Source organism: Uranotaenia lowii, chromosome 1 (assembly GCF_029784155.1).
Source record: "Uranotaenia lowii strain MFRU-FL chromosome 1, ASM2978415v1, whole genome shotgun sequence".
NCBI lineage: Eukaryota > Metazoa > Arthropoda > Insecta > Diptera > Culicidae > Uranotaenia > Uranotaenia lowii.
This window is the reverse complement of record NC_073691.1, coordinates 26280482-26307529: the sequence shown is the minus strand read 5'-3', so window position 1 is coordinate 26307529 and position 27048 is coordinate 26280482. Positions and strand designations below refer to the sequence as shown.

The following is a 27048-nucleotide window of genomic DNA, read 5'->3' as shown; positions in this document are numbered from 1 at the left end:
AACTCGCCTTTCGATTTCAAGCTGTCTGCTCAATTCACTTAATTTCTTATCAATAACTTAGGCTGTCCTCTCAATTTGCCTTTCGATTTCAAGCTGTCTTCTCGACTCACTTGTTTTCTCATTAATTACTCAGGCTGTCTTCCTAACTCGCCTTTGGATTTCAAATAATCCTCTCCACTCGCTTGATTTCTCATCAATAACTTGGACTTTCGATTTCAAGCTGTCCTCTCAACTCGCTTAATTTCTTATCAATTACTTAGGCTATCCTCTCAACTCACCACTTAATTGCATGCTCTCATCTCGACTCGCTTGTTTTTTTTTATAAATTACTCAGGCTATCCTATAAACTGGCCTTTTGATTTCAAGTGGTCCTCTCGACTTGCTTGGTTTCTCTTCATTAACTAAGCGGTCCTCTCAAATCGCTTTCCGATTCTAAGCTGTCCTATCAACTTACTTGTTTTTTTCACTAATTACTCAAGCTGTTCTCTCAACTTGGCTTGCGATTTCCAACTGTTCTCTACTCGCTTCATTTCTCATCGAATACTTAGGCTGTCTTCTCAACTCGCCTTTCGATTTCAAGCTATCTTCTCAACTCGCTTGTTTTTTTTATTGATTATACAGTCTGTACTCCAAATTCGCCTTTCGATTTCAAGTGGACCTCACGAATCGCTTCATTTCTCATCAATAACTTAGGATGTCCTCTCAACTCGCCTTCCGATTTCAAGCTGTTCTATAAACTTGTTTGTTTTTTCTTCATCAATTACTCAGGCTGTCTTCTCAACTCGCCTTTTGATTCCAAGCTGTCCTCTCGACTTGCTTGATTTCTCTCCAAAAACTAAGCAGTCCTCTCGAATCGCCTTCCGATTTCAAGCTGTCCTCTAAACTTGATTGTTTTTTCACTAATTACTCAAGCTGTTCTCTCAACTCGTCTTGTGATTTCAAGCTGTCCTCTCGAATCGCTTCATTTCTCATCAAATACTTAGGCTGTCTTCTCAACTCGCCTGTTTTCTAATAAACTATACAGGCTGTCCTCCAAACTTCCCTTTCGATTTCAAGTGGACCTCTCGAATCGCTTCATTTCTTATCAATAACTTAGGCTGTCCTCTCAACTCGCCTTCCGATTTCAAGCTGTTCTACAAACTTGCATGTTTTTTTTATCATCAATTACTCAGGCTGTCCTCTTAAATCGCCTTTCGATTTCAAGCTGTCCTCTCGACACGCTTGGTTTCTTAATAAAAACTTAGGCTGTCCTCTCAACTCGCCATTCGATTTCAAGCTGTCCTTTCAACTCGCATGCCTTTTCATTAACACTCAGGCTGTCCTCTCAACTCGTCTTTCAATTTCAAGCTGTCCTCTCGAATCGCTTCGTTTCTCATCAATAACTTAGTCTGGCTTCTCAACTCGTTTTCCAATTCCAAGCTGTCCTGTCGAATGAGCTAAATCACGTCACAAATTATGATTTTTTGAAAATTTTAAAAGGGCAAACTGGTTTTGATTCTCCAGATGGTCGTATTTTTACAAATCGAACATAACGTAGTTGATTTTTTAATAAGTTCGTTATTTTCAAATGAAAAACAAAAATATCAAATAGTTTTTTTATGAATCTTCAAATAACTACTGTGAGAAATAGTAGTAATTTAAACGCATGATTCCTCAATAAAAATCAAAATAAAAAAAGAGTTAAGAAAAGATACTGAAAATTTATGACTGTACATGTCGGAATAACAAAAAAGACTGAGAAGTCTGACTAGAGCTCCTGAGAACACTTTGAAGTTCCTTAGAGGACTCTCTGGAGTTCCTGAGGGGACTCTCTGGAGTTCCTGAGGGGACTCTCTGGAGTTCCTGAGGGGACTCTCTGGAGTTCCTGAGGGGACTCTCTGGAGTTCCTCAGGGGACTCTCTGGAGTTCCTGAGGGGACTCTCTGGAGTTCCTGAGGGTACTCTCTGGAGTTCCTGAGGGTACTCTCTGGAGTTCCTGAGGGGACTCTCTGGAGTTCCTGAGGGGACTCTCTGGAGTTCCTGAGGGGACTCTCTGGAGTCCCTCAGGGGACTCTCTGGAGTCCCTCAGGGGACTCTCTGGAGTCCCTCAGGGGACTCTCTGGAGTCCCTCAGGGGATTCTCTGGAGTCCCTGAGGGGACTCTCTGGAGTCCCTGAGGGGACTCTCTGGAGTCCCTGAGGGGACTCTCTGGAGTTCCTGAGGGGACTCTCTGGAGTTCCTGAGGGGACTCTCTGGAGTTTCTGAGGGGACTCTCTGGAGTTCCTGAGGGGACTCTCTGGAGTTCCTAAGGGGACGCTCTGGAGTTCCTGAGGGGACTCTCTGGAGTTCCTGAGGGGACTCTCTGGAGTTCCTGAGGGGACTCTCTGGAGTTCCTGAGGGGACTCTCTGGAGTTCCTGAGGGGACTCTCTGGAGTTCCTGAGGGGACTCTCTGGAGTTCCTGAGGGGACTCTCTGGAGTTCCTGAGGGGACTCTCTGGAGTTCCTGAGGGGACTCTCTGGAGTTCCTGAGGGGACTCTCTGGAGTTCCTGAGGGGACTCTCTGGAGTTCCTGAGGGGACTCTCTGGAGTTCCTGAGGGGACTCTCTGGAGTTCCTGAGGGGACTCTCTGAAGTTCCTGAGGGGACTCTCTGGAGTTCCTGAGGGGACTCTCTGGAGTTCCTGAGGGGACTCTCTGGAGTTCCTGAGGGGACTCTCTGGAGTTCCTGAGGGGACTCTCTGGAGTTCCTGAGGGGACTCTCTGGAGTTCCTGAGGGGACTCTCTGGAGTTCCTGAGGGGACTCTCTGGAGTTCCTGAGGGGACTCTCTGGAGTTCCTGAGGGGACTCTCTGGAGTTCCTGAGGGGACTCTCTGGAGTTCCTGAGGGGTCTCTCTGGAGTTCCTGAGGGGACTCTCTGGAGTTCCTGAGGGGACTCTCTGGAGTTCCTGAGGGGACTCTCTGGAGTTCCTGAGGGGACTCTCTGGAGTTCCTGAGGGGACTCTCTGGAGTTCCTGAGGGGACTCTCTGGAGTTCCTGAGGGGACTCTCTGGAGTTCCTGAGGGGACTCTCTGGAGTTCCAAAACCATGACCACAAAAAAAAACATAAAAAAGTGGTATAAAGCCGTACTTTTCAATCAATGAACCGTCAAAATTGTTCAAGTCATATCATGTAAACTTTGAAATGCGGATTGGAAAGTTGACGTAATTTGGCACATTCTCGCAATTTTAGATTATTAAAATACGAAACATATAATTTTTGACGAATTTTTAAAGGTAGCTTTATTTCGAACTTTTTGTCAATTTGCAGTTTTTTGAAGATTTTCTTGCACTAAAGTACAACTTAACACTGGGTTTTGAGTATATTGACACAAAATTTACGCAATTAATTGATATTCACCAGAAAGCTATTTTCATACCAATTTTGGAAAAGACCACTGGAATCTGTATGAAATTAGCTCTCTGGTGAATCAACATTGATTGTGAAAATGTTGCGTCAATATACTCAAAATCCAGTGCAATGTTGAACTTAAGTGCAAGATAATCTTTAAAAAAACTGCAAATTGACAAAATGTTCGAAAGAACAGCTACTGTGAAAATTCGTCAAAAATTATGTGTTTCGTATTTTGACAATCTGAAAAGCAAAAATGTGCAATATAACATCAACTTTCATATCATTTTTTCAAAATTTATCTGGAGTGACTTTAACCATTTTGACGGATCATTGATTGGGAAGTACGGTTTTTGCACCACTTTTTCTCATTTTTTTATGGTCATAATGTTTAAAAAATTTAAAATATATATATATAGCTTAAAGTGCAACGTATAGCATCTAACTTTAGCTTTCTTGGACTCAAAGTGGATTTTTTGTAGCATTCCGTTATTGATCAGTGGAACAGTCTTTTATCCGAAGTATGTTTTTAGAATCCAGGGACTGTAACGAGTTAAAATTTCAGAAACGGATGAGGATTAAAAGTCAGCAATAAAACGTGTTCAATAACTTTATAGTAAAACATCATACGTGACTTTCTCTGTAAGATTCCGAATTAGGTTATAAAAATCATGAACGATGTTCGAAAACTTTCGAAAATTTTTAAAGAGTCTCAAGTTTTTTTTTAATATTATGGGTATCTTCATTTCGGTGCGATAAAATAACACCTCATTTCAAAACACAAAATTGGGATGAATTTATCGGAAATTCAAATCAGAGAGGATGGAAAACGAATCTACATTTTGAACGTCATTTCCTCTCAGGATAATATTCATGAAATGCCCTTTTCAAAGATCGAACAATTTTAGGCTTTTTATTCATTTTTTTTTTACAGACGCCATATAAAATTAATTAAACTGAATTAAGTTGTTGCCTTCAATTTGCTGTTCTTCAAAATGATCGTTCTCGGCGAATATCAATGTTGAAAAATCCGGGATGCAAGTCCGAAAAAAATTCTAAAAACTTTCCGAACAGAGTTCCGGCTAATAGGGTACAAATTTGAGCGATTCCCCTCGGAGGTAAAAAAAAGAAAGTTGAACCAAGTCCGTGGAAGAAGCAAAAACTGACCGTTTGCTCCAAGTTTCGCAGCTACTTCCGACGTCGTTTTTCAACCGATTTCCGGTCTTTTCTTGTTCGAGGGTCTTTTTTCTGCTCATCATTCTATTCTGTTCCGCTTCCTCCCGAAGAATGCAGCAGCCTTTGAACCTTTTGGACCGACCTATGTTACTCTAATGATGAGTTCACGCTAACAAGCTTACTTGCTTGCTTGGAAAGTGTTCTCTGAACTTTGGCATTTTGAAGCACCATTTTTTTTCTGTTTCATTTTCGGTTGTAAGTTTTCAAAAATAAGCACCAAATAAAAACAGTTCCATCATCATTGCGACGGGGCAGGGGCACTCACCACAAAGTTTTCCGGAAATCCAACGGCCATCTCGGACTGGATCAGCTCCCCGAGGGTCGAAATCTGGCGCTGTCCCGGGGGTCTCGTCAGGATATCGATCATTTTGGACTGGTAAAAAATGCAGAGGTGCATACAGTAGACACTCCACAGGATGAACAAAATGCTGCAACAACAAAAAAAAACTTAGCTTTGTTAGTTGATGAAATTTTGCTGAATTGCACCAGCAGATTATTCACACATAATCGAGTACCGTCGCTGGAATGGAAAATTGTTGTTGGATCATTTCCGGGAAAAATTAAACCAGCTGGGCGACACTTTAAAGCCCCGGAACCGGAAAGTGCAAGCCGGGAAAGGTCGGAAGCCGGGGCCCATAAATAAGCTGGCTAATTAATTTATTTTCCGAGCGAAATCAGAATGAATCGTTCCGACGTAGGGGGCTCGACTGGGGAACTTTTTGAACTCCGTTCCTTTACTTTTGTGGCGCGTTGAAAAAGTCGAGCAGCAATAAAATGGTAGCTTTAATCAAGTCCTAAGAAGACAGGAATAAAACGATTGGCAACAAAAACTTTTCTAATTGTAACGTTTTTTTTCTCTACCCTGTAGCACACTGATCGTTTTCGATTTGCAATCGTTCGTATTCAGTGGCACTTATGATTTGTTCTAATGAAATTATTTTAGAAAAAATTTAATAAGAAAAATTGCAATCAGAAATGATTAATAATTTCGACAAATTTTTTTAAGAAGGACTTTTTTGGAAAATTTTTCCAAAAAAGAAAAGTTTTGAAATAAGAAAAAAAAAGTAATGCAGATAGGTGAAATCTAAAGCCTTTTTTAACGGTCGCCATGCAAAAAAATCAAAAGTCACATTTAAACAACTTTGACAATTTTGACAATTTTGACAATTTTGACAATTTTGACAACTTTGACAATTTTGACAATTTTGACAATTTTGACAATTTTGACAATTTTGACAATTTTGACAATTTTTACAATTTTTACAATTTTTACAATTTTGACAATTTTGACAATTTTGACAATTTTGACAATTTTGACAATTTTGACAATTTTGACAATTTTGACAATTTTGACAATTTTGACAATTTTGACAATTTTGACAATTTTGACAATTTTGACAATTTTGACAATTTTGACAATTTTGACAATTTTGACAATTTTGACAATTTTGACAATTTTGACAATTTTGACAATTTTGACAATTTTGAAAATTTTGACAATTTTGACAATTTTGACAATTTTGACAATTTTGACAATTTTGACAATTTTGACAATTTTGACAATTTTGACAATTTTGACAATTTTGACAATTTTGACAATTTTGACAATTTTGACAATTTTGACAATTTTGACAATTTTGACAATTTTGACAATTTCGACAATTTAGACAAATTTGACAATTTTGACAATTTTGACAATTTTGACAATTTTGACAATTTTGACAATTTTGACAATTTTGACAATTTTGACAATTTTGACAATTTTGACAATTTTGACAATTTTGACAATTTTGACAATTTTGATAATTTTGACAATTTTGACAATTTTGACAATTGTGACAATTTTGACAGATTTGACAATTTCGACAATTTTGACAATTTTGACAATTTTGACAATTTTGACAATTTTGACAATTTTGACAATTTTGACAATTTTGACAATTTTGACAATTTTGACAATTTTTACAATTTTGACAATTTTGACAATTTTGACAATTTTGACAATTTTGACAATTTTGACAATTTTGACAATTTTGACAATTTTGACAATTTTGACAATTTTGACAATTTTGACAATTTTGACAATTTTGACAATTTTGACAATTTTGACAATTTTGACAATTTTGACAATTTTGACAATTTTGACAATTTTGACAATTTTGACAATTTTGACAATTTTGACAATTTTGACAATTTTGACAATTTTGACAATTTTGACAATTTTGACAATTTTGACAATTTTGACAATTTTGACAATTTTGACAATTTTGACAATTTTGACAATTTTGACAATTTTGACAATTTTGACAATTTTGACAATTTTGACAATTTTGACAATTTTGACAATTTTGACAATTGTGACAATTTTGACAATTTTGACAATTTTGACAATTTTGACAATTTTGATAATTTTGACAATTTTGACAATTTTGACTGACAATTTTGACAATTTTGACAATTTTGACAATTTTGACAATTTTGACAATTTTGACAATTTTGACAATTTTGACAATTTTGACAATTTTGACAATTTTGACAATTTTGACAATTTTGACAATTTTGACAATTTTGACAATTTTGACCATTTTGAAAATTTTGAAAATTTTGACAATTTTGACAATTTTGACAATTTTGACAATTTTGACAATTTTGACAATTTTGACAATTTTTACAATTTTGACTATTTTGACAATTTTGACAATTTTGACAATTTTGACAATTTTGACAATTTTGACAATTTCGTCAATTTTGACAATTTTGACAATTTTGACAATTTTGACAATTTTGACAATTTTGACAATTTTGACAATTTTGACAATTTTGATAATTTTGATAATTTTGACAATTTTGACAATTGTGACAATTTTGACAATTTTGACAATTTTGACAATTTTGAAAATTTTGACAATTTTGACAATTTTTACAATTTTGACTATTTTGACAATTTTGACAATTTTGACAATTTTGACAATTTTGACAATTTTGACAATTTTGACAATTTTGACAATTTTGACAATTTTGACAATTTTGACAATTTTGACAATTTTGACAATTTTGACAATTTTGACAATTTTGACAATTTTGACAATTTTGACAATTTTGACAATTTTGACAATTTTGACAATTTTGACAATTTTGACAATTTCGACAATTTTGACAAATTTGACAATTTTGACAATTTTGACAATTTTGACAATTTTGACAATTTTGACAATTTTGACAATTTTGACAATTTTGACAATTTTGACAATTTTGACAATTTTGACAATTTTGACAATTTTGACAATTTTGACAATTTTGACAATTTTGACAATTTTGACAATTTTGACAATTTTGACAATTGTGACAATTTTGACAATTTTGACAATTTTGACAATTTTGACAATTTTGATAATTTTGACAATTTTGACAATTTTGATAATTTTGACAATTTTGACAATTTTGACAATTTTGACAATTTTGACAATTTTGACAATTTTGACAATTTTGACAATTTTGACAATTTTGACAATTTTGACAATTTTGACAATTTTGACAATTTTGACAATTTTGACAATTTTGACAATTTTGACAAGTTTGACCATTTTCACATTTTTGACAATTTTGACAATTTTGACAATTTTGACAATTTTTACAATTTTGACAATTTTGACAATTTTGACAATTTTGACAATTTTGACAATTTTGACAATTTTGACAATTTTGACAATTTTGACAATTTTGACAATTTTGACAATTTTGACAATTTTGACAATTTTGACAATTTTGACAATTTTGACAATTTTGACAATTTTGACAATTTCGTCAATTTTGACAATTTTGACAATTTTGACAATTTTGACAATTTTGACAATTTTGACAATTTTGACAATTTTGACAATTTTGACAATTTTGACAATTTTGATAATTTTGATAATTTTGACAGTTTTGACAATTGTGACAATTTTGACAATTTTGACAATTTTGAAAATTTTGACAATTTTGACAATTTTTACAATTTTGACTATTTTGACAATTTTGACAATTTTGACAATTTTGACAATTTTGACAATTTTGACAATTTTGACAATTTTGACAATTTTGACAATTTTGACAATTTTGACAATTTTGACAATTTTGACAATTTTGACAATTTTGACAATTTTGACAATTTTGACAATTTTGACAATTTTGACAATTTTGACAATTTTGACAATCTTGACAATTTTGACAATTTTGTCAATTTCGACAATTTTGACAATTTTTATTTCAGTGAAATATTCAAAATTGCAGTTTTTAGATCTATGCGTGAGTCAAAATCAGTAGACAAAAACCTTGAACCTCAAACCTCCTCACAGACTGTGCTGTGATAAGAAGTCTTTCATCATTATGATTGTTCCAAACGAAAATTGTTCAAATCTTTTTTTTTTTCTTTATGACATGCATAATGTACAACACAACATTAATTGATAGGAGGAGTTGTTTTGAGAGAATCGTTCTTTGGACCGGTTTTCCCCCATCCGTCTAGAGTTGATAATCAGAAGTTGTCTTCAACGCACAATTTGTCTGTTAAGAGAGTTGTTTCTTGTATGATGCTTGATCGCGTGCCCCGAAATCAAATCCTGTTTTCGATTACTGAAGTCAGTGTCTGACGACCCGTTGAGTTGTGAAGATTAAAAAAGTGATGTTGGCCGTTTCACTTTTGGCGAGTTTGTTTGTTGGCAGCTCTGTGGCGGAGGAATTTCCCTGCGGTGTGCCAAAAGTGCAGCACCAGGCAACAATCAAAGGAGGAAGTTCCGTAAATCACGGAGAATGGCCGTGGCACGCAGCCATCTACCACAAGGAAGGACGTTCTTATAGCTATGCCTGCGGTGGAACTTTGATTAGTGAAGAATTCGTTCTGACGGCAGCTCACTGTCTGTTCAACGAAAACACCTATCAACTGATGAACCGGAAGCGGATTTCCGTTCGACTTGGCGTTCATAATCTGGATGAAATCAACTCTGTCACCAGCAAAGAGTTTCCGGTCCAGACAATGCATCTGTACGCCAACTTCAGTCGCGAAAGCTTACAGAATGATATCGCCATCTTGGAGCTGGCTGAGGTAGCTCGCTTCACGAACTTCATTCTGCCCGCTTGTTTGACCACGGAGGCCACAAGCTCTCAAGGAACTTCAATCGGATGGGGTCTGACCGATAATGACGAGATATCTCCTATTCTGAAGAAAGCTGACCTTCCCATCATAGATTCGGTAAACTGTTTAATCAGCGATCGTGATTATTTTGGTCACACCATTGATCGAGGCATGTTCTGTGCCGGGCACAAAAACGGAACGACCGTCTGCAATGGGGACAGCGGGGGTGGATTGTTCGTCAAACATCGAAACAGCTGGCACTTGATGGGGATAGTATCATTCATTAAGAAGCGACCCGATACCACCAACTTTTGCGCAACGGATAGCTATGCCGGTTTCACCAATGTTACGGATTACATCCCATGGATCAAGAACATTACCAACGTTCAAGTGAAGGATAAAACCGGTTAGTATCTCTTATTTTTAATTAGGACTGTACGTGAAAAAATGCAACACTTTCTTTCGTTAAGTTAATTTTTTAAATTTTGTGAAAATCACTTTTGTGGCATCCCCAAAATGAAATGTCTACGCGATACTGACGCGACGCGACGTACGACGGGCTATTGTACGGGCCCCTTAGGAAAATCATTCCACGGACAGTCTTTTTTAACTTAATCTATCATAGAATCAACAAATATTTTCCACCTTTTCCCAGCATCCTTCTGCGGACAACGGAAGCAGATCAAACGATACTCGATTGGAGCCGAAGATCAAACGGAGACGGAACTGGTATACAACTGGCCCTGGCACGGAGCGCTCTATCGGAGAGATTCCGAATCAGTTCGATACCTATGTGGCATAACTATTCTGGCGAAAAAAACCGTGATCACAGCTGGATTCTGCATCGAGCCGAAGAAGCCATGGAAACCCTCAGATTTCTTCATACGGATTGGCCTCACCGAAGACATCTTTGGGAAGGTCCGATTCAGCCAGGAGCTCGATGTCAGCAAAGTGATCGTCCGGGAAAATGGACCCACCCTGTTGCAGCTTTACTCCGACATCGTGTTCTCCGAGTACATTCAGCCCATCTGTCTGTGGAAGGGCGATACCGGATTGGACAAAATAGCCCACAAAACTGGGCAGTTGATAACGTGGAAGTTCGACAAGGATTCGAATCCGGTATCTTCGGAGCAGGCAATGTTCAAAATTATTCCTACGGTAGATTGCCTGACACAGTATCCGGCGTACAGCCGAAGATGGAAGGATGCACAATTTTGCGCCCTGTATCAAAATGGTTCCGCTACTGAAGGCAGCGGAGGCGCAGGCCTTTTCATGTTGGAAAACAATCAGTGGATGATACGGGGAATTTTATCCTACGGCATACAATTTGATGTCACATCTCCGCATGTGTTTACGGATGTAGCGAGTTATCTGACGGCTGAGCGGCTTCAAGCCCGAAACTGATGGTTTTCAATGAATGGAACATTATTTACGTTCAAATATAGTATTTCAAAGTAGTTCATGATTGATTCAAGACAAATGACATAAGTTGATGAATTTAGCTGAATTAAAACAGATATGATACCTGGTATAGTAATGGTTTTAATCGCGTAAAACGAAAATGATCCCAAAATTCTATCTTCTACAATGTCTTTGCAATGCCTCCTTCTTCCCATTTGCATCACAGCTTCTGTTTCATCAAAATTTTTCTTTGTATTATGCGCTTGCTTAATTTAAATACCAACTTTACTGATTTGCTTGCATTTTCGCAAGGAACACAACTTATATTTGAAAGTTAATGCAGAGAGTATTCGTGTTCATAATAAATTATCTATATTAAAAGCGCAAACCCAAGGTGGATACATACATACATACATACATACATAATAAATTATCTATATTAAAAGGGTTTAATGTCTATATGTAACGCATATACTTGGAAACTTCTGATTAGATTGGCGTGAAAAAAAACATGGAAAAGTTTATTGAGCCTGTGGAGTAAAAACACCTTCCCCCTCATAGAAAGGAGGGATGGGGAAAAAAAGTTGTCGAAAACTCAAGTTTCAGTGGTAAAATGAAGTAATCGTTTGTAAGCTATCTCCTTGCATAGCTTCACAGTGCATAAGCCATCGTTAATTCCATCAGCGATCGTCAATAAGCGAATGGCCCTATCGCGGGCTTCAACACCTCTTCCAATTCGCAAATTGAGGATGTTAATAGTTTCGTCTACTGTCGAACTTCCCGCGAAACAAACAATTCTTCCACCCACCATTCTTCCATCCAAGCTCCGCCTCGGGCTAATCCTGCTGCTGGACTGGACCACTTCTCTTCTGTGCTGACCAATCTCGACTTCGGATCCCGCAAGTTTTCCTCCCGGTCGTCAGCAAAGATTTCGCACTACTATCCTGCCACAGCGGAGCTCGAGGCGTAGCATAGAGAGAAACCCTATCGGAACCTGCTTTGACGTCTTCGAGTTCCAGTGGCACCGCTGGATGTTCTCTGCGCTGGTTGCCTTCAGTGGCTGACGAACTACTCTGCCCTGGGTGCAGGTACACTTGTCCACCGCAAGTCTTGAGAGTACCCTCTCGTGCTAACCGTTTCTTGCAATCCAGACGTATCAGGGCCCATGATCTGTTAAAATTAGTAATCAACGCAGGTTTCAGTAGTTGAATAGTGTTTATTTTTATAAGTTTGGTTCGTCAAGTCCTTAAATAACTTCTTATAACATTAACGATAGCTATTTCCGTTACACCACTAAAATGATATCCTCACTCATTAATGTTCTCAATTACATACATGTGCTATTCTGAGTTTAAATCTCAGCATATTTAGCAACACTGCTGCTACATCATGAACTAAGTTTGAGATGTTTGGCTTCAAAGTGAGATGATGTTAACATTTGTTTGTACACAGCATCATCAGCAGTCATCGGCAATTTGAGTTATTAAGCAACCACTAGTGACACCATCTCCTCCATAAAAGAGTTTAGATTAGATAGGAAGTGTGGAACATATGCTTCACTGGCTAAACGGCAGCAACACGACCTATCTCACTCAATATCGTTAGCTGACTGACGATAGCTCAGCCGCTGTGTGTGTGCGTGTAGTTGAGGACGATAGAGAGGGATTATTGACTCGGAATGGCTTATCGACCGAGAGAGTTTCGCGCTCGCAATTATTGGCTACACAGGGAGCTTTTGGAAAGCTTTGGAAAACGACCGTACATTTGTCCTAACAACAAAACGTCAAACATTTACCTGGCATCGCGGATGGGTCGATTCTAGATGACGTAATTTCTTTTTGTGGTGACAGTTCGCACGTCCTCTTCCGTGTACAGTTTCGGATGTGTTCTTATACCGATACACGGAATCGTCTATCTTGTGACAGGCAATCGTAATCGTAGGCATGGTAGGCGAACAATTAGCTGTCACCCTTTTGGTACCCCTTGTCTACTTTTCCTCAATATGCAACCACCCGTAGCTGAAGGCACGCTGTTCCTGTTTACAAAATTTTACCAGCACGCTCATTTTTAATTAACCATTTGTGGTTATAGAATAACCATTTTATCACAGATAAACAGACGGGACACTCTGTTTCCGGTTTTCGCAAACCGGTTCCGGTATTTTTCCAAAGCTAGGCAATGTCGACACCAGAGTGCACTAGTGTGAATATCAAATGTTTTTCATCATAGTAGCTGTTTGTTTTATAAATATCCTTGGAGCTTATAGGAAAACAAATTTTCAATGTAAACAAAGTACGGTGTGAGATTAATGTAGATCAAATTTTTCGATTAAAATTACGGAAAACTCGGAACTGCGGAAAAGAAAAAAGACGTTAGTTTCTTCCTGTGACTGTGACGTACGCATAATTTTTACCAGCTGGTACCGGATAGTTTTACGTAGTTCTACTGCAGCAGTGTTCATCTTTGATTCCTCAAGAAATCTTGTTCCATTCTGTTGCCTAATCAGAAAGAATCATTAATAAAAATAAAATGGATTAATCAGTTCCATGAATTGCAATAGTCGGAGAAGGATCTGGATAGCAGGAAAGCAGAACATTCCAACGCATGCCAAAAATTATGCACGTAGCGGTTTGGCTGATATCATGATATTTTTTTATTAAAACAAATATAAAATCAGTTTGTGAAAATAAACCAAAAATTAAAATAGGTACCCTTTTATTCATATTTCAAAACAAATTAATTTCCATCAGAAAAATCATATTCAGGATGTACAGAATCCAAACAATGGCATAAATTAGAACTAGGATAAATATGAGCGGTATGGCAACGGCCATCCTTAGCACAGAATTGACTGTGATATTGCCTCCGGGTGTGATACGGGTTCGGAAATTCTTCACCAATCCTGGCGGTGGTTGATCGGTGGATCCTACGGCAGCTATGATGTAGTTATTACCCTGTATGATGTCCCATTCCAGGGACAGCTTTAGGTAAACCAGCATCTTGATGCTCTGCTTCAGAACCACTTCCGTTAGAACAAATCCGAAAGCTACCGAAAGTATGGTCACAAAGTTCCAATAGAAATTACTGCACAGTTGCTGACTTTCAACACCGTGCTGGCACTGTTGACCGATTGTAGCTTGCTGACGGTATCGATAGCTTCCGGCTTTGGGGTGGCAACCAGGGTACTATTTGGGCTAGTTTCAATCAACTTTGAACCTAGAATCGGCTCGCTGATTCTGGTCGGGGTAACCTTCTCACACTGAATCAAATCCGTCACCCGGCGAAACTGCATCTTGCGTCTAGTGGTGACACCGTCTAGCTCCGAACAAAACAGGGATCCCACATCAGATCGGGTGTCGTCCAAGTCCGAGTCCAGTTCCACTATTCCGGTCCTTCCTCCACCCCTACTGGTTCCTGGTGATGATTTGCCTCCACCAGCACCGGAAATCCGGCGGACCGGTTTCATGTGGGTGGCAGTTGCCGAATTCCGGCGGTTGAAAATTTACTCCAACTCCGTCACGTTGGGCGTCAAATGTTTATTTGTTTACAACAGGTTTAAAGATATCTGGTTTCATGGGTATCGTGATGATTTTTTATTTTCTGAACCGATTGGTGGCTGCAGTTTCTCATAATAGGCAATGTCGACACCAGATGGCAATACAAGCAGCTTTGCGAAAAATTTGGACATTTTTCATCAGAGTGTCATGTCTGTTTGTCTGTGATTTTATGGTTTTGGCTCCAAAGGCCCGCGAATTTTCCTGCCCGCTGTGTTCCAGATCGAGAGCAGCTTGTCCTGGACTCGTGCCTGTCACGGCACACGTTCGGGACTTGGAACGCTACGACTTGGATGTTTCCCGACGGTGACGACATCCTAGACCGACTCGAGAGACTCACCCGGCATCGAGAGCCTCTCTAACTGTGGGTATCCCCCGACAGTGGTTAACCCTCTTCCTTCAAGGTCCGCTAGGAGGAAGGTATAGTCTTATCCCCGCAGTTTCCCCCTTAGGAAACGGCACTACTCGGATACCCCCCGACATTGGGGTATCCGACTCACGTTCGCGGCGCACTCCTGACCTCCGCTCAAGGGTCGGACTACTCAGATGCTCCCCGTCAATGGATTCATCCTACACCGTGCGCGGACTGCCGTTGGTTCCAGCTCCTCTGCAGGACAATCATGATCCAAGATCGCACACATCCTCTGTACAACGTTGTCTGCGGTCGTATCGGGCCCACAGTCGGCAAATATGGAAGAACGTATCGCCGCAAACCTCGGACAGACAAACACCACATGCTCGGGTGTTTCCTCATTATCCCCTCAATCTGGGCAATATGGCGAAGCCACATGTCCAAACTGGTAGTGGTACTTCATGAAGCATCCATGACCAGTCAGGAATTGCGTCATATAGAAGTCCACTTCACCGTGCCTTCTTCCGATACAGCTCCCGATGTGCGGAATCAGACGATGGGTCCACCTTCCTCTCGTTGAGCTGTCCAACAGCTGCTGCCAGTTGGACATCGAGTCCCCATTGGCGAGATCTCGTACGTTGGGCGTGTCTTTGTTTTCATAGCAGTAGACATCCTCCTCTAGCAAAACCGAGATGGACATGACACCCGCCACTACACAGGCGGCTTCGGACGACATGGTCCGGTATCCGTTGATAACCCGCAGGTTCATCAGCCGCTGAACGCTGCTAAGTTGCTGCAGGTTACAGTGTCTCCCCAGGGCCTGCCTCCAGGCCGCTGCTCCGTACCGTTAAGTTCGGCTTTGGTGCAGCTTCCTAGCCACATCCCGAACGGAAACGTTCGGGTTTCGGTTGAAGGCCCCAACTGCGCGGTTGTGATTTTTGGTAATGTATGGAATACTTTTTCCTTCACTTCTGGGCTTTCGATCGGTGGTCAATCATTCCACGAACTGCTTAATCACTCGCGACACCGTGGAGTTTTCGATTACCAACGTTTAACCCTCATCCGCATTAGATTTCATTACCCTAATCAGCACTAGGAGTGTCAATTTGACACTCCAAGCTAAAATCATCATAACTCTTTTTATATATAACCGATTACAATGAAACATATATCACTAGAAACCTTGTGAAGTCAGTAAAATATGTTTAGAACATTATATATAGCTAAAACTTAAAGTTTTCCCGTTATTCAGCACGAAAGAAAAAAAATCCGAAAAAACATGCCTCAGGAAAATTGCTGTAGTTCATATAATACATGTCCAAAAAAATATTTGACTTATGCATATGAAAGCTGAAGTTAATGCCTACATCATGAAGACAAGAAATATTTTTTTAAATTTTTTTTAATGAAATGGTCACAAAAAGTTAAAAAAAGTGGTCTAAAAAACCTACTTTTCATTCGATTGCTAGTAAATACTGTTTGAGCGATGGTAGAGTTTTGAAAAAAATATGACTACAAAATCTATTAAAATTCCAACATTTTGCTGTCTTTGGATTTTTGATGCAACAAAAATTGAATTTACTGGAATTTTTCAAAGTTCACTACTTTGCGCGATTTTTTTACAAATTGAAATTTCATCTGTTTTTGTGGTCCACTGTCAGGTTGTACCCGGATTATCAGTGCTTTTACTTTGTTTGGACCAATCAAGAGTATATTCATTAGAAAGCACATTTAATCTACATTCTAGTGAGGTGCTACAAATCACGCTGTGAGATTTCACAAAAATATGAAAATTATAAACGTAAAATCATTCCTGAATTTCTAGAACTACAAGCAGCGGTCCAGCAAAACGTGTTTGTTTGCTCTCCGAGTAGGTACGGTGGGTGGTTATTCGGTCAGAGAGCGAAGCCGACAGACCAAGAAATGCACGACACGCATCGTTATTTTGTCTCTCGGCTTCGCTCTCTGCCAGAATCACCACCCACCGTACCTACTCGGAGAGCAAACAAACACGTTTTGCTGGACCGCTGCTTGTAGTTCTAGAAATTCAGGAATGATTTTACGTTTATAATTTTCATATTTTTGTGAAATCTCACAGCGTGATTTGTAGCACCTCACTAGAATGTAGATTAAATGTGCTTTCTAATGAATATACTCTTGATTGGTCCAAACAAAGTAAAAGCACTGATAATCCGGGTACAACCTGACAGTGGACCACAAAAACAGATGAAATTTCAATTTGTAAAAAAATCGCGCAAAGTAGTGAACTTTGAAAAATTCCAGTAAATTCAATTTTTGTTGCATCAAAAATCCAAAGACAGCAAAATGTTGGAATTTTAATAGATTTTGTAGTCATATTTTTTTCAAAACTCTACCATCGCTCAAACAGTATTTACTAGCAATCGAATGAAAAGTAGGTTTTTTAGACCACTTTTTTTAACTTTTTGTGACCATTTCATTAAAAAAAAATTAAAAAAATATTTCTTGTCTTCATAATACAGGCATTAACTTCAGCTTTCATATGCATAAGGCAAACATTTTTTTGGACGTGTAACATATGAACTACAGCAGTTTTCGTAAGGCATGTTTTTTCGGATTTTTTTTCTTTCATGTTGAATAACGAGAAAACTTGTAACTTTAGCTGTATATAATGTTCGAAACATATTTTACTGACATTACAAGGTTTCTGTTGATATAAGTTTTATATGAAGTTTATAATAATTCGAACGAATTAAATAGATTTTACTTTTGGAGTGTCAAAATGACACTCTAAGTCGGAAAAGGGAGTTTTTTTGTCCAGCCTTCCAGGGTTCGTCCATAAATAAAGTAAAGATGCAATATTAAAGAACTTTTGAATTCATTTAGGGTCCCCGAAGAAATTTTTCTTTTTTGAAGCTTCTGAAAAAAGTTACAAGCATTCAAACTTGCAATAGTGTCAAAATGACACTCTAATGCGGATGAGGGTTAAGCGATGGAACGATGCAAGAGATCCTTGTTCTCGCTGTTTTTTCGACTCCATTTCCGCGTGTTTTGATTACTTACTTACTTAACTTACTTAATGATCCCGCGCCGATCCTCCGGTGCATAGGGCCGTGGTAAAAGACCTCCACTGTTGACGATCCGGAGCCAGCGTCTTCACCTGGTCCCAGTCAAGATTCTCGTCGACAGTTCGGATTTCAGCGGCTAGACTTCGCCGCCACGAATTTCTGGGTCTGCCTCTTCTTCGATGACCTTCTGGATTCCAATCTAGCGCCTCTCTGCAAATCTCGTTTTCATCTCTTCGCAGCGTGTGCCCAATCCATCTCCACTTACGTTCCCGAATCTCGATTTCTAGCGCCTTTTGATGACACCGGCGATGTAGTTCCTCATTCGAGATCCAGTTGCCAGGCCACCAAGCGCGGATGATATTCCGCAGGCAGCGGTTTACAAATACTTGCAGTTTTCGCGTCGTTACCGCATATGTGCACCAAGTTTCGCACCCGTACAGCAATACGGATTTGACGTTTGAGTTGAAGATTCGGATTTTTGTTCGTAGAGAGATCTGGCGTGACCGCCAGATGTTTCGGAGACTCGCAAACGCAAATCGGGCCTTTCTGATCCGTGTTTCGATGTCTTTTCTGGTACCACCATCAGGCGTAATCTGGCTACCAAGATACTGGAAGCACTCCACTTTCTCAACTTGTTGCCCAGCTACCAGGAAACAGGAGGGATCTCCTGTGTTGATCTCCATCGACTTGGTCTTTCCGACATTGACTTTGAGACCTGCTGCCTTGGAACTTTCGGTGAGGTCGTCGAGTTTGCTCTGCATATCTGGTTGTGTTTGGGCGAGCAAAACAATATCGTCAGCCAGGTCAAGGTCGTTCAGTTGCTCCATTGTTGAAGGATTCCACGGCAATCCTCGGTTCGGTGCACAGTCAATCGATCCAATCAGAATCTCATCCATTACGATTAGAAAAAGTAGCGGTGATAGAATACATCCTTGTCTCACTCCAGCAGTTACCGGGATTGGTTCGGACAAGACACCGTCGTGCAAGACCTTGCACGAAAATGCCTCATACTGTGCTTCGATGAGATGGACTAGTTTCTCTGGGACCCCTCGTCGCCTTAGAGCCGCCCAGATGTTTTCATGGTTAAGTCGGTCAAATGCTTTTTCGAAATCAACGAACACCAGCAGAAGAGAGTCCTGGAATTCGTTGATTTGTTCCAGTATGATTCGGAGCGTTGTGATGTGGTCCACACATGATCGTCGAGATCGGAATCCAGCTTGTTGCCGTCGGAGTGTGGCGTCTATTTTCTCCTGGATCCTGTTCAGAATCACTTTGCAGAGTACTTTGAGGGTTGTACAGATCAACGTTATGCCTCGCCAGTTACCGCACTCTGTCAGGTCTCCTTTCTTCGGGACCTTTACGAGGATACCCTGCATCCAGTCGGCCGGGAATGTTGCAGGATCCCAGAACTTTAAAACTTGCAGGATGTAAACAATGCACTATGAAATAAATCTACTCAAATTTTCATTAATTTCATTCATTTTCCTAGTGTGGCAATTTTATCGTAGACACGTTTTATGTTAAACATAAATCACCAGTAACAATATCAAACGAAAGTTTCAACATTCATTGTTCGTTGCTAAACGTTAGAAGCCATAGGTTTTTAACGTTATCGTGAAAGGAGGTCAACAGTTTGAAACGATTATTTGATTGGAATTTCCAGCCACACTGCATCATTAGACTTGGTGTCAGCTGTTTGAGTTTATGTGTCGCAAAAAACGGTCATGATGAGCAAAATAAAGATCTATGTACCTAATCATAAGTGGGGTTTTCCCAAAGTTCTCTGAAATTACCAGCTATTTTATAATCATTAAATGGATTTCTTTTTTTTATCCGTGACCATTATCATCAACAGGACCGGAGGCATTGTTAAATTGTGAAAATTATTTTATTTTTCACTACTGGTCGACCTTTGGTTACGAATGAACTGACGTCACAAATTCCGCTTCTCGTTTATAAAGGACAGCATCCGATGAACAATTCAGCAGTTGATTTTAGGAAGCGATGTTGACCGTATCTATTTTGGCGAGCTTGTTACTCGGCTGCACTGCTGCAAGCCAGTATCCTTGTGGAATACCAAAGATTCCACAATCAGCGATCGAAGTAGGCAGCGCAACAGCCAAAGGAGAGTGGCCATGGCACACTGCCGTTTATCATAAGACAGGACGTTCCTTGCGCTTGGTCTGTGGTGGTACGCTTATTGGTGAGTCGTTTGTGCTCACTGCGGCACATTGCTTGTTTGATAAAAACTCCAATCAACTCGTGAATCCAAGAAGAGTTTTGGTGAGGCTGGGCCTTCACAAATTGCATAACATTCACCCGGTAAACAGCAGAGAGTTCCGTGTGCAGGAGACGTATTTATTTGCCAACTTCAGCCTCGAAAGCCTACAGAACAATATAGCCATTTTGGAGTTGGCTGAAAGAGTTCGCTTCACAAACTACATTCTGCCAGCTTGTTTGAGTGCAGATTTAACCAATTCTCAGGGAACTTCAATCGGCTGGAGACTTACTGGTGATGAAGACATGGCTACGGAAATAAAAAAGGCGGAACTTCATGTGCTCGACCCTATAACTTGTTTGCTAAGAGATCGAGATTCCTTTGGTTCTAAACTGAATCACGGAGTTTTTTGCGCCGAACATAAATCCGGACCGACGACGGTTTGCAGCAGAGACAGCGGAAGCGGATTTTTCGTCAAACACGAAAACAGCTGGCACTTAATGGGGCTCACATCTTTTATCAGATCCCAGGACACTGACGATTGCTCCGAGGAAAGCTTCACCGATGTACCGTTCTACCTCCCTTGGATCAGGAATATAACCAATACATGAGGGGCCCATTCAAATAGGTATCAACGACACCGCGCCTGATCTTCATGGATGTGAAAAGCTACATCCCAGCTGAAAGGACAATATTTTTAAAGGATTTATATTGAATGAGCACATCAGTTGCCACTGCAAATAAAGAATGTCACAACAAAAATGATATTTGTATTTTTCAGTTATAGTTTTTGCTGAAATATGCGGAATTGAATGGTGTTGAGATGTTTCAATTTGGAGGCATCTTCAGGAATGTTTCACAAAAATTAATCTCGAACAAAACAAGCAATTCTCTCGGATTCAGTGCAGAATTGAAAATAGTGAAGAAATGGCAGGTGAATTTCTTCAAGAATTGTCGATGCTCATGTTACAGGATGGTCAAGAAATCTTTTTGAAACATCTTTGAGTTAATCAAAACTCCATGCTTTAGAATGTTTAGACGTTTCATGAACTTATAGTGAATCTCACGTTGAAAATCTAAATCTGAAATCTGAATCTGAAATCTGAATTTGAAATCTGACACAGAAATCTGAATCTGAGATCTGAATCTGAAATCTGAATCTGAAATCTGAATCTGAAATCTGAATCTGAAATCTGAATCTGAAATCTGAAACTGAAATCTGAATCTGAAATCTGAATCTGAAATCTGAATCTGAAATCTGAATCTGAAATCTGAATCTGAAATCTGAATCTGAAATCTGAATCTGAAATCTGAATCTGAAATCTGAATCTGAAATCTGAATCTGAAATCTGAATCTGAAATCTGAATCTGAAATCTGAATCTGAAATCTGAATCTGAAATCTGAATCTGAAATCTGAATCTGAAATCTGAATCTGAAATCTGAATCTGAAATCTGAATCTGAAATCTGAATCTGAAATCTGAATCTGAAATCTGAATCTGAAATCTGAATCTGAAATCTGAATCTGAAATCTGAATCTGAAATCTGAATCTGAAATCTGAATCTGAAATCTGAATCTGAAATCTGAATCTGAAATCTGAATCTGAAATCTGAATCTGAAATCTGAATCTGAAATCTGAATCTGAAATCTGAATCTGAAATCTGAATCTGAAATCTGAATCTGAAATCTGAATCTGAAATCTGAATCTGAAATCTGAATCTGAAATCTGAATCTGAAATCTGAATCTGAAATCTGAATCTGAAATCTGAATCTGAAATCTGAATCTGAAATCTGAATCTGAAATCTGAATCTGAAATCTGAATTTGAAATCTGAATCTGAAATCTGAATCTGAAATCTGAATCTGAAATCTGAATCTGAAATCTGAATCTGAAATCTGAATCTGAAATCTGAATCTGAAATCTGAATCTGAAATCTGAATCTGAAATCTGAATTTGAAATCTGAATCTGAAATCTGAATCTGAAATCTGAATCTGAAATCTGAATCTGAAATCTGAATCTGAAATCTGAATCTGAAATCTGAATCTGAAATCTGAATCTGAAATCTGAATCTGAAATCTGAATCTGAAATCTGAATCTGAAATCTGAATCTGAAATCTGAATCTGAAATCTGAATCTGAAATCTGAATCTGAAATCTGAATCTGAAATCTGAATCTGAAATCTGAATCTGAAATCTGAATCTGAAATCTGAATCTGAAATCTAAATCTGAAATCTGAATCTGAAATCTGAATCTGAAATCTGAATCTGAAATCTGAATCTGAAATCTGAATCTGAAATCTGAATCTGAAATCTGAATCTGAAATCTGAATCTGAATCTGAATCTGAAATCTGAAATCTGAATCTGAATCTGAAATCTGAATCTGAAATCTGAATCTGAAATCTGAATCTGAAATCTGAATCTGAAATCTGAATCTGAAATCTGAATCTGAAATCTGAATCTGAAATCTGAATCTGAAATCTGAATCTGAAATCTGAATCTGAAATCTGAATCTGAATCTGAAATCTGAATCTGAAATCTGAATCTGAATCTGAAATCTGAATCTGAAATCTGAATCTGAAATCTGAATCTGAAATCTGAATCTGAAATCTGAATCTGAAATCTGAATCTGAAATCTGAATCTGAAATCTGAATCTGAAATCTGAATCTGAAATCTGAATCTGAAATCTGAATCTGAAATCTGAATCTGAAATCTGAATCTGAAATCTGAATCTGAAATCTGAATCTGAAATCTGAATCTGAAATCTGAATCTGAAATCTGAATCTGAAATCTGAATCTGAAATCTGAATCTGAAATCTGAATCTGAAATCTGAATCTGAAATCTGAATCTGAAATCTGAATCTGAAATCTGAATCTGAAATCTGAATCTGAAATCTGAATCTGAAATCTGAATCTGAAATCTGAATCTGAAATCTGAATCTGAAATCTGAATCTGAAATCTGAATCTGAAATCTGAATCTGAAATCTGAATCTGAAATCTGAATCTGAAATCTGAATCTGAGATCTGAATCTGAAATCTGAATCTGAAATCTGAATCTGAAATCTGAATCTGAAATCTGAATCTGAAATCTGAATCTGAAATCTGAATCTGAAATCTGAATCTGAAATCTGAATCTGAAATCTGAATCTGAAATCTGAATCTGAAATCTGAATCTGAAATCTGAAATCTGAATCTGAAATCTGAATCTGAAATCTGAATCTGAAATCTGAATCTGAAATCTGAATCTGAAATCTGAATCTGAAATCTGAATCTGAAATCTGAATCTGAAATCTGAATCTGAAATCTGAATCTGAAATCTGAATCTGAAATCTGAATCTGAAATCTGAATCTGAAATCTGAATCTGAAATCTGAATCTGAAATCTGAATCTGAAATCTGAATCTGAAATCTGAATCTGAAATCTGAATCTGAAATCTGAATCTGAAATCTGAATCTGAAATCTGAATCTGAAATCTGAATCTGAAATCTGAATCTGAAATCTGAATCTGAAATCTGAATCTGGAATCTGAATCTGAAATCTGAATCTGAAATCTGAATCTGAAATCTGAATCTGAAATCTGAATCTGAAATCTGAATCTGAAATCTGAATCTGAAATCTGAATCTGAAATCTGAATCTGAAATCTGAATCTGAAATCTGAATCTGAAATCTGAATCTGAAATCTGAATCTGAAATCTGAATCTGAAATCTGAATCTGAAATCTGAATCTGAAATCTGAATCTGAAATCTGAATCTGAAATCTGAATCTGAAATCTGAATCTGAAATCTGAATCTGAAATCTGAATCTGAAATCTGAATCTGAAATCTGAATCTGAAATCTGAATCTGAAATCTGAATCTGAAATCTGAATCTGAAATCTGAATCTGAAATCTGAATCTGAAATCTGAATCTGAAATCTGAATCTGAAATCTGAATCTGAAATCTGAATCTGAAATCTGAATCTGAAATCTGAATCTGAAATCTGAATCTGAAATCTGAATCTGAAATCTGAATCTGAAATCTGAAATCTGAAATCAGAATCTGAAATCTGAATCTTAAATCTGAATCTGAAATCTGAAATCTGAAATCTCAATGTGAAATCTGAAATGTTGATTTCAGACATCTGGAAATTGATATTTTCATTTTCATTTAATGGCTCATTCCCAAAATTGAATATTATCAAACTTTTCCCTATCATATTCGTTGCGTCCATCGAAATTTTTACACATGTTCAAACGTTTTCCTCTTAATGAAAGTCAAACAAAGAATATTACCTACCATGAATCAACCCAACCCACACTGCCGCGACTTTCGGTGAAAAACGACATCAAATTTTCCCATATCACCGACCATAATGCGATCAGAACCAAAATTCGAGCGTGGGTGGGGGACTCATTATTCTAGGAAATTTCCATAAATGAATTAACCGTACCTTCCCGGCCTAGGTTTGGCTTCGCCGACCTCGCCTCGGAGTCACTTCCGGGTGGGAGGGAGTTTGTCAAATTTAAACGCCCGAGTGGGTGATGACACATCAGCTACCTTTATATGTTCAGACGAGACGCCTGTTGATATCTGCAAGTTTTGTAGACAACTTAATTTAATTTGCTGCTTTGCCCGCGGAGTTTGGTTTGGTACATCGATGTTTGAGAAGACTTTCTTTCAGGCGGTTTTGTGGTGTTTTGGTGATGAAAGTGTAAGTTATATGGCGACCGTCAAAAAAAGTAATCAATTTTGTATATCTGATTTGTTTTCTTGCTGTTTATTTGTTAAAATGTTTCATTAAATTGAAAGGTTCAGTAACGTTTTCAATTATTTTGTGCTATTTTAGGATCAAAAACTTCCTGTAACAACATTCCGGGTTTCCTACTAAAATTTTCTCCCTCAACGAAAAGGATAAATCGTGGTTTGCCACCCAACTGGCGTGGATGGATTCTGATTTGTGCCAGCAGCCATCTTCTTTCCATTCATTGGCATCCTTTTGCAGATTGTTCAACGACACGATGCGAAGGAAAAGTTTGCTCCCCGGTTCGATTTCTTAATTTAATCAACCAACGACTCGGTTCATTAAACAGAACATGCAAGTAATTAGTGCTGAATATTTTTCTCACTTACAAAAAGCTGTTAATTTTGTATCTTTTGAAAAATCTTGTCATCAATCGTGATTCCCCAAACTTCATTTAACAAATTTAGAAATAGATTATTTTGAAATTGAAAACAGAGAAAGTTTACTCACCGACCGAGGAACTTTTCCGGAATGATGCGTAGCGAAACGCCAAGCATGGCTCCAAAGGAATCGAGAAAGGTGTGCGGAAACATTTCCGCCAATGATGAACTTGTCACGTACAAAATTGAGAACATTGTCATGGTTGCAAAAATGGTGATCCAAATTGGGATGCTGAAACGAAAAAAAAATCCAACAAACCATAAATTAAACATTGCTTAACTTGCTCATTTTGTTATCTTTCTTTTTTCATTACAGGTAAAACGAGTTAAAGACAATTTTCAAAAAATAGTGAGTATGCTTTTAAAAACACCAGAAAAAATTTAAATGAATATTTGTTGATTCAAACATGATTACCATTTGATTTTTGACAATTCTGTCAATTTTGACAATTTTGACAATTTTGACAATTTTGACAATTTTGACAATTTTGACAATTTTGACAATTTTGACAATTTTGACAATTTTTACAATTTTGACAATTTTGACAATTTTGACAATTTTGACAATTTTGACAATTTTGACAATTTTGACAATTTTGACAATTTTGACAATTTTGACAATTTTGACAATTTTGACAATTTTGACAATTTTGACAATTTTGACAATTTTGACAATTTTGACAATTTTGACAATTTTGACAATTTTGACAATTTTGACAATTTTGACAATTTTGACAATTTTGACAATTTTGACAATTTTGACAATTTTGACAATTTTGACAATTTTGACAATTTTGACAATTTTGACAATTTTGACAATTTTGACAATTTTGACAATTTTGACAATTTTGACAATTTTGACAATTTTGACAATTTTGACAATTTTGACAATTTTGACAATTTTGACAATTTTGACAATTTTGACAATTTTGACAATTTTGACAATTTTGACAATTTTGACAATTATGACAATTTTGACAATTTTGACAATTTTGACAATTTTGACAATTTTGACAATTTTGACAATTTTGACAATTTTGACAATTTTGACAATTTTGACAATTTTGACAATTTTGACAATTTTGACAATTTTGACAATTTTGACAATTTTGACAATTTTGACAATTTTGACAATTTTGACAATTTTGACAATTTTGACAATTTTGACAATTTTGACAATTTTGACAATTTTGACAATTTTGACAATTTTGCAAATTTTGCAAACTTTGCAAATTTTGACAATTTTGACTATTTTGACAATTTTGACAATTTTGACAATTTTGACAATTTTGACAATTTTGACAATTTTGACAATTTTGACAATTTTGAAAATTTTGAAAATTTTGAAAATTTTGAAAATTTTGAATAAAAATGACAAAAATGACAAAAATGACAAAAATGACAAAAATGACAAAAATGACAAAAATGACAAAAATGACAAAAATGACAAAAATGACAAAAATGACAAAAATGACAAAAATGACAAAAATGACAAAAATGACAAAAATAACAAAAATGACAAAAATGACAAAAATGACAAAAATGACAAAAATGACAAAAATGACAAAAATGACAAAAATGACAAAAATGACAAAAATGACAA

At 37.5% G+C, this 27048-nt stretch overlaps 3 protein-coding genes across 4 annotated transcripts in view; 2 read left to right on the top strand and 1 right to left on the bottom strand.

Annotated features, from left to right (window-relative positions):
* The window catches only part of LOC129748529 (uncharacterized), a 443948-nt gene that overhangs the window by 192993 nt on the left and 223907 nt on the right, over nt 1-27048 (top strand). The gene's annotated exons all lie outside the window — the stretch shown is intronic.
* The window catches only part of LOC129748543 (uncharacterized), a 54490-nt gene that overhangs the window by 1379 nt on the left and 26063 nt on the right, over nt 1-27048 (bottom strand). Inside the window, exons 4-5 of the mRNA XM_055743200.1 lie at nt 25516-25677; nt 4865-5027 (exon numbers count right to left, since the gene is read on the bottom strand). Coding sequence (XP_055599175.1) covers nt 4865-5027; nt 25516-25677 — 325 coding nt within the window. The remainder of the gene's footprint in view (nt 1-4864; nt 5028-25515; nt 25678-27048) is intronic.
* On the top strand, nt 9234-11172 carry LOC129748563 (serine protease 53-like). Its single transcript, XM_055743219.1, has 2 exons — nt 9234-10118; nt 10368-11172. The coding sequence occupies exons 1-2, from the start codon at nt 9263-9265 to the stop codon at nt 11114-11116; spliced, it is 1605 nt and encodes a 534-aa protein (XP_055599194.1). The 5' UTR covers nt 9234-9262; the 3' UTR covers nt 11117-11172.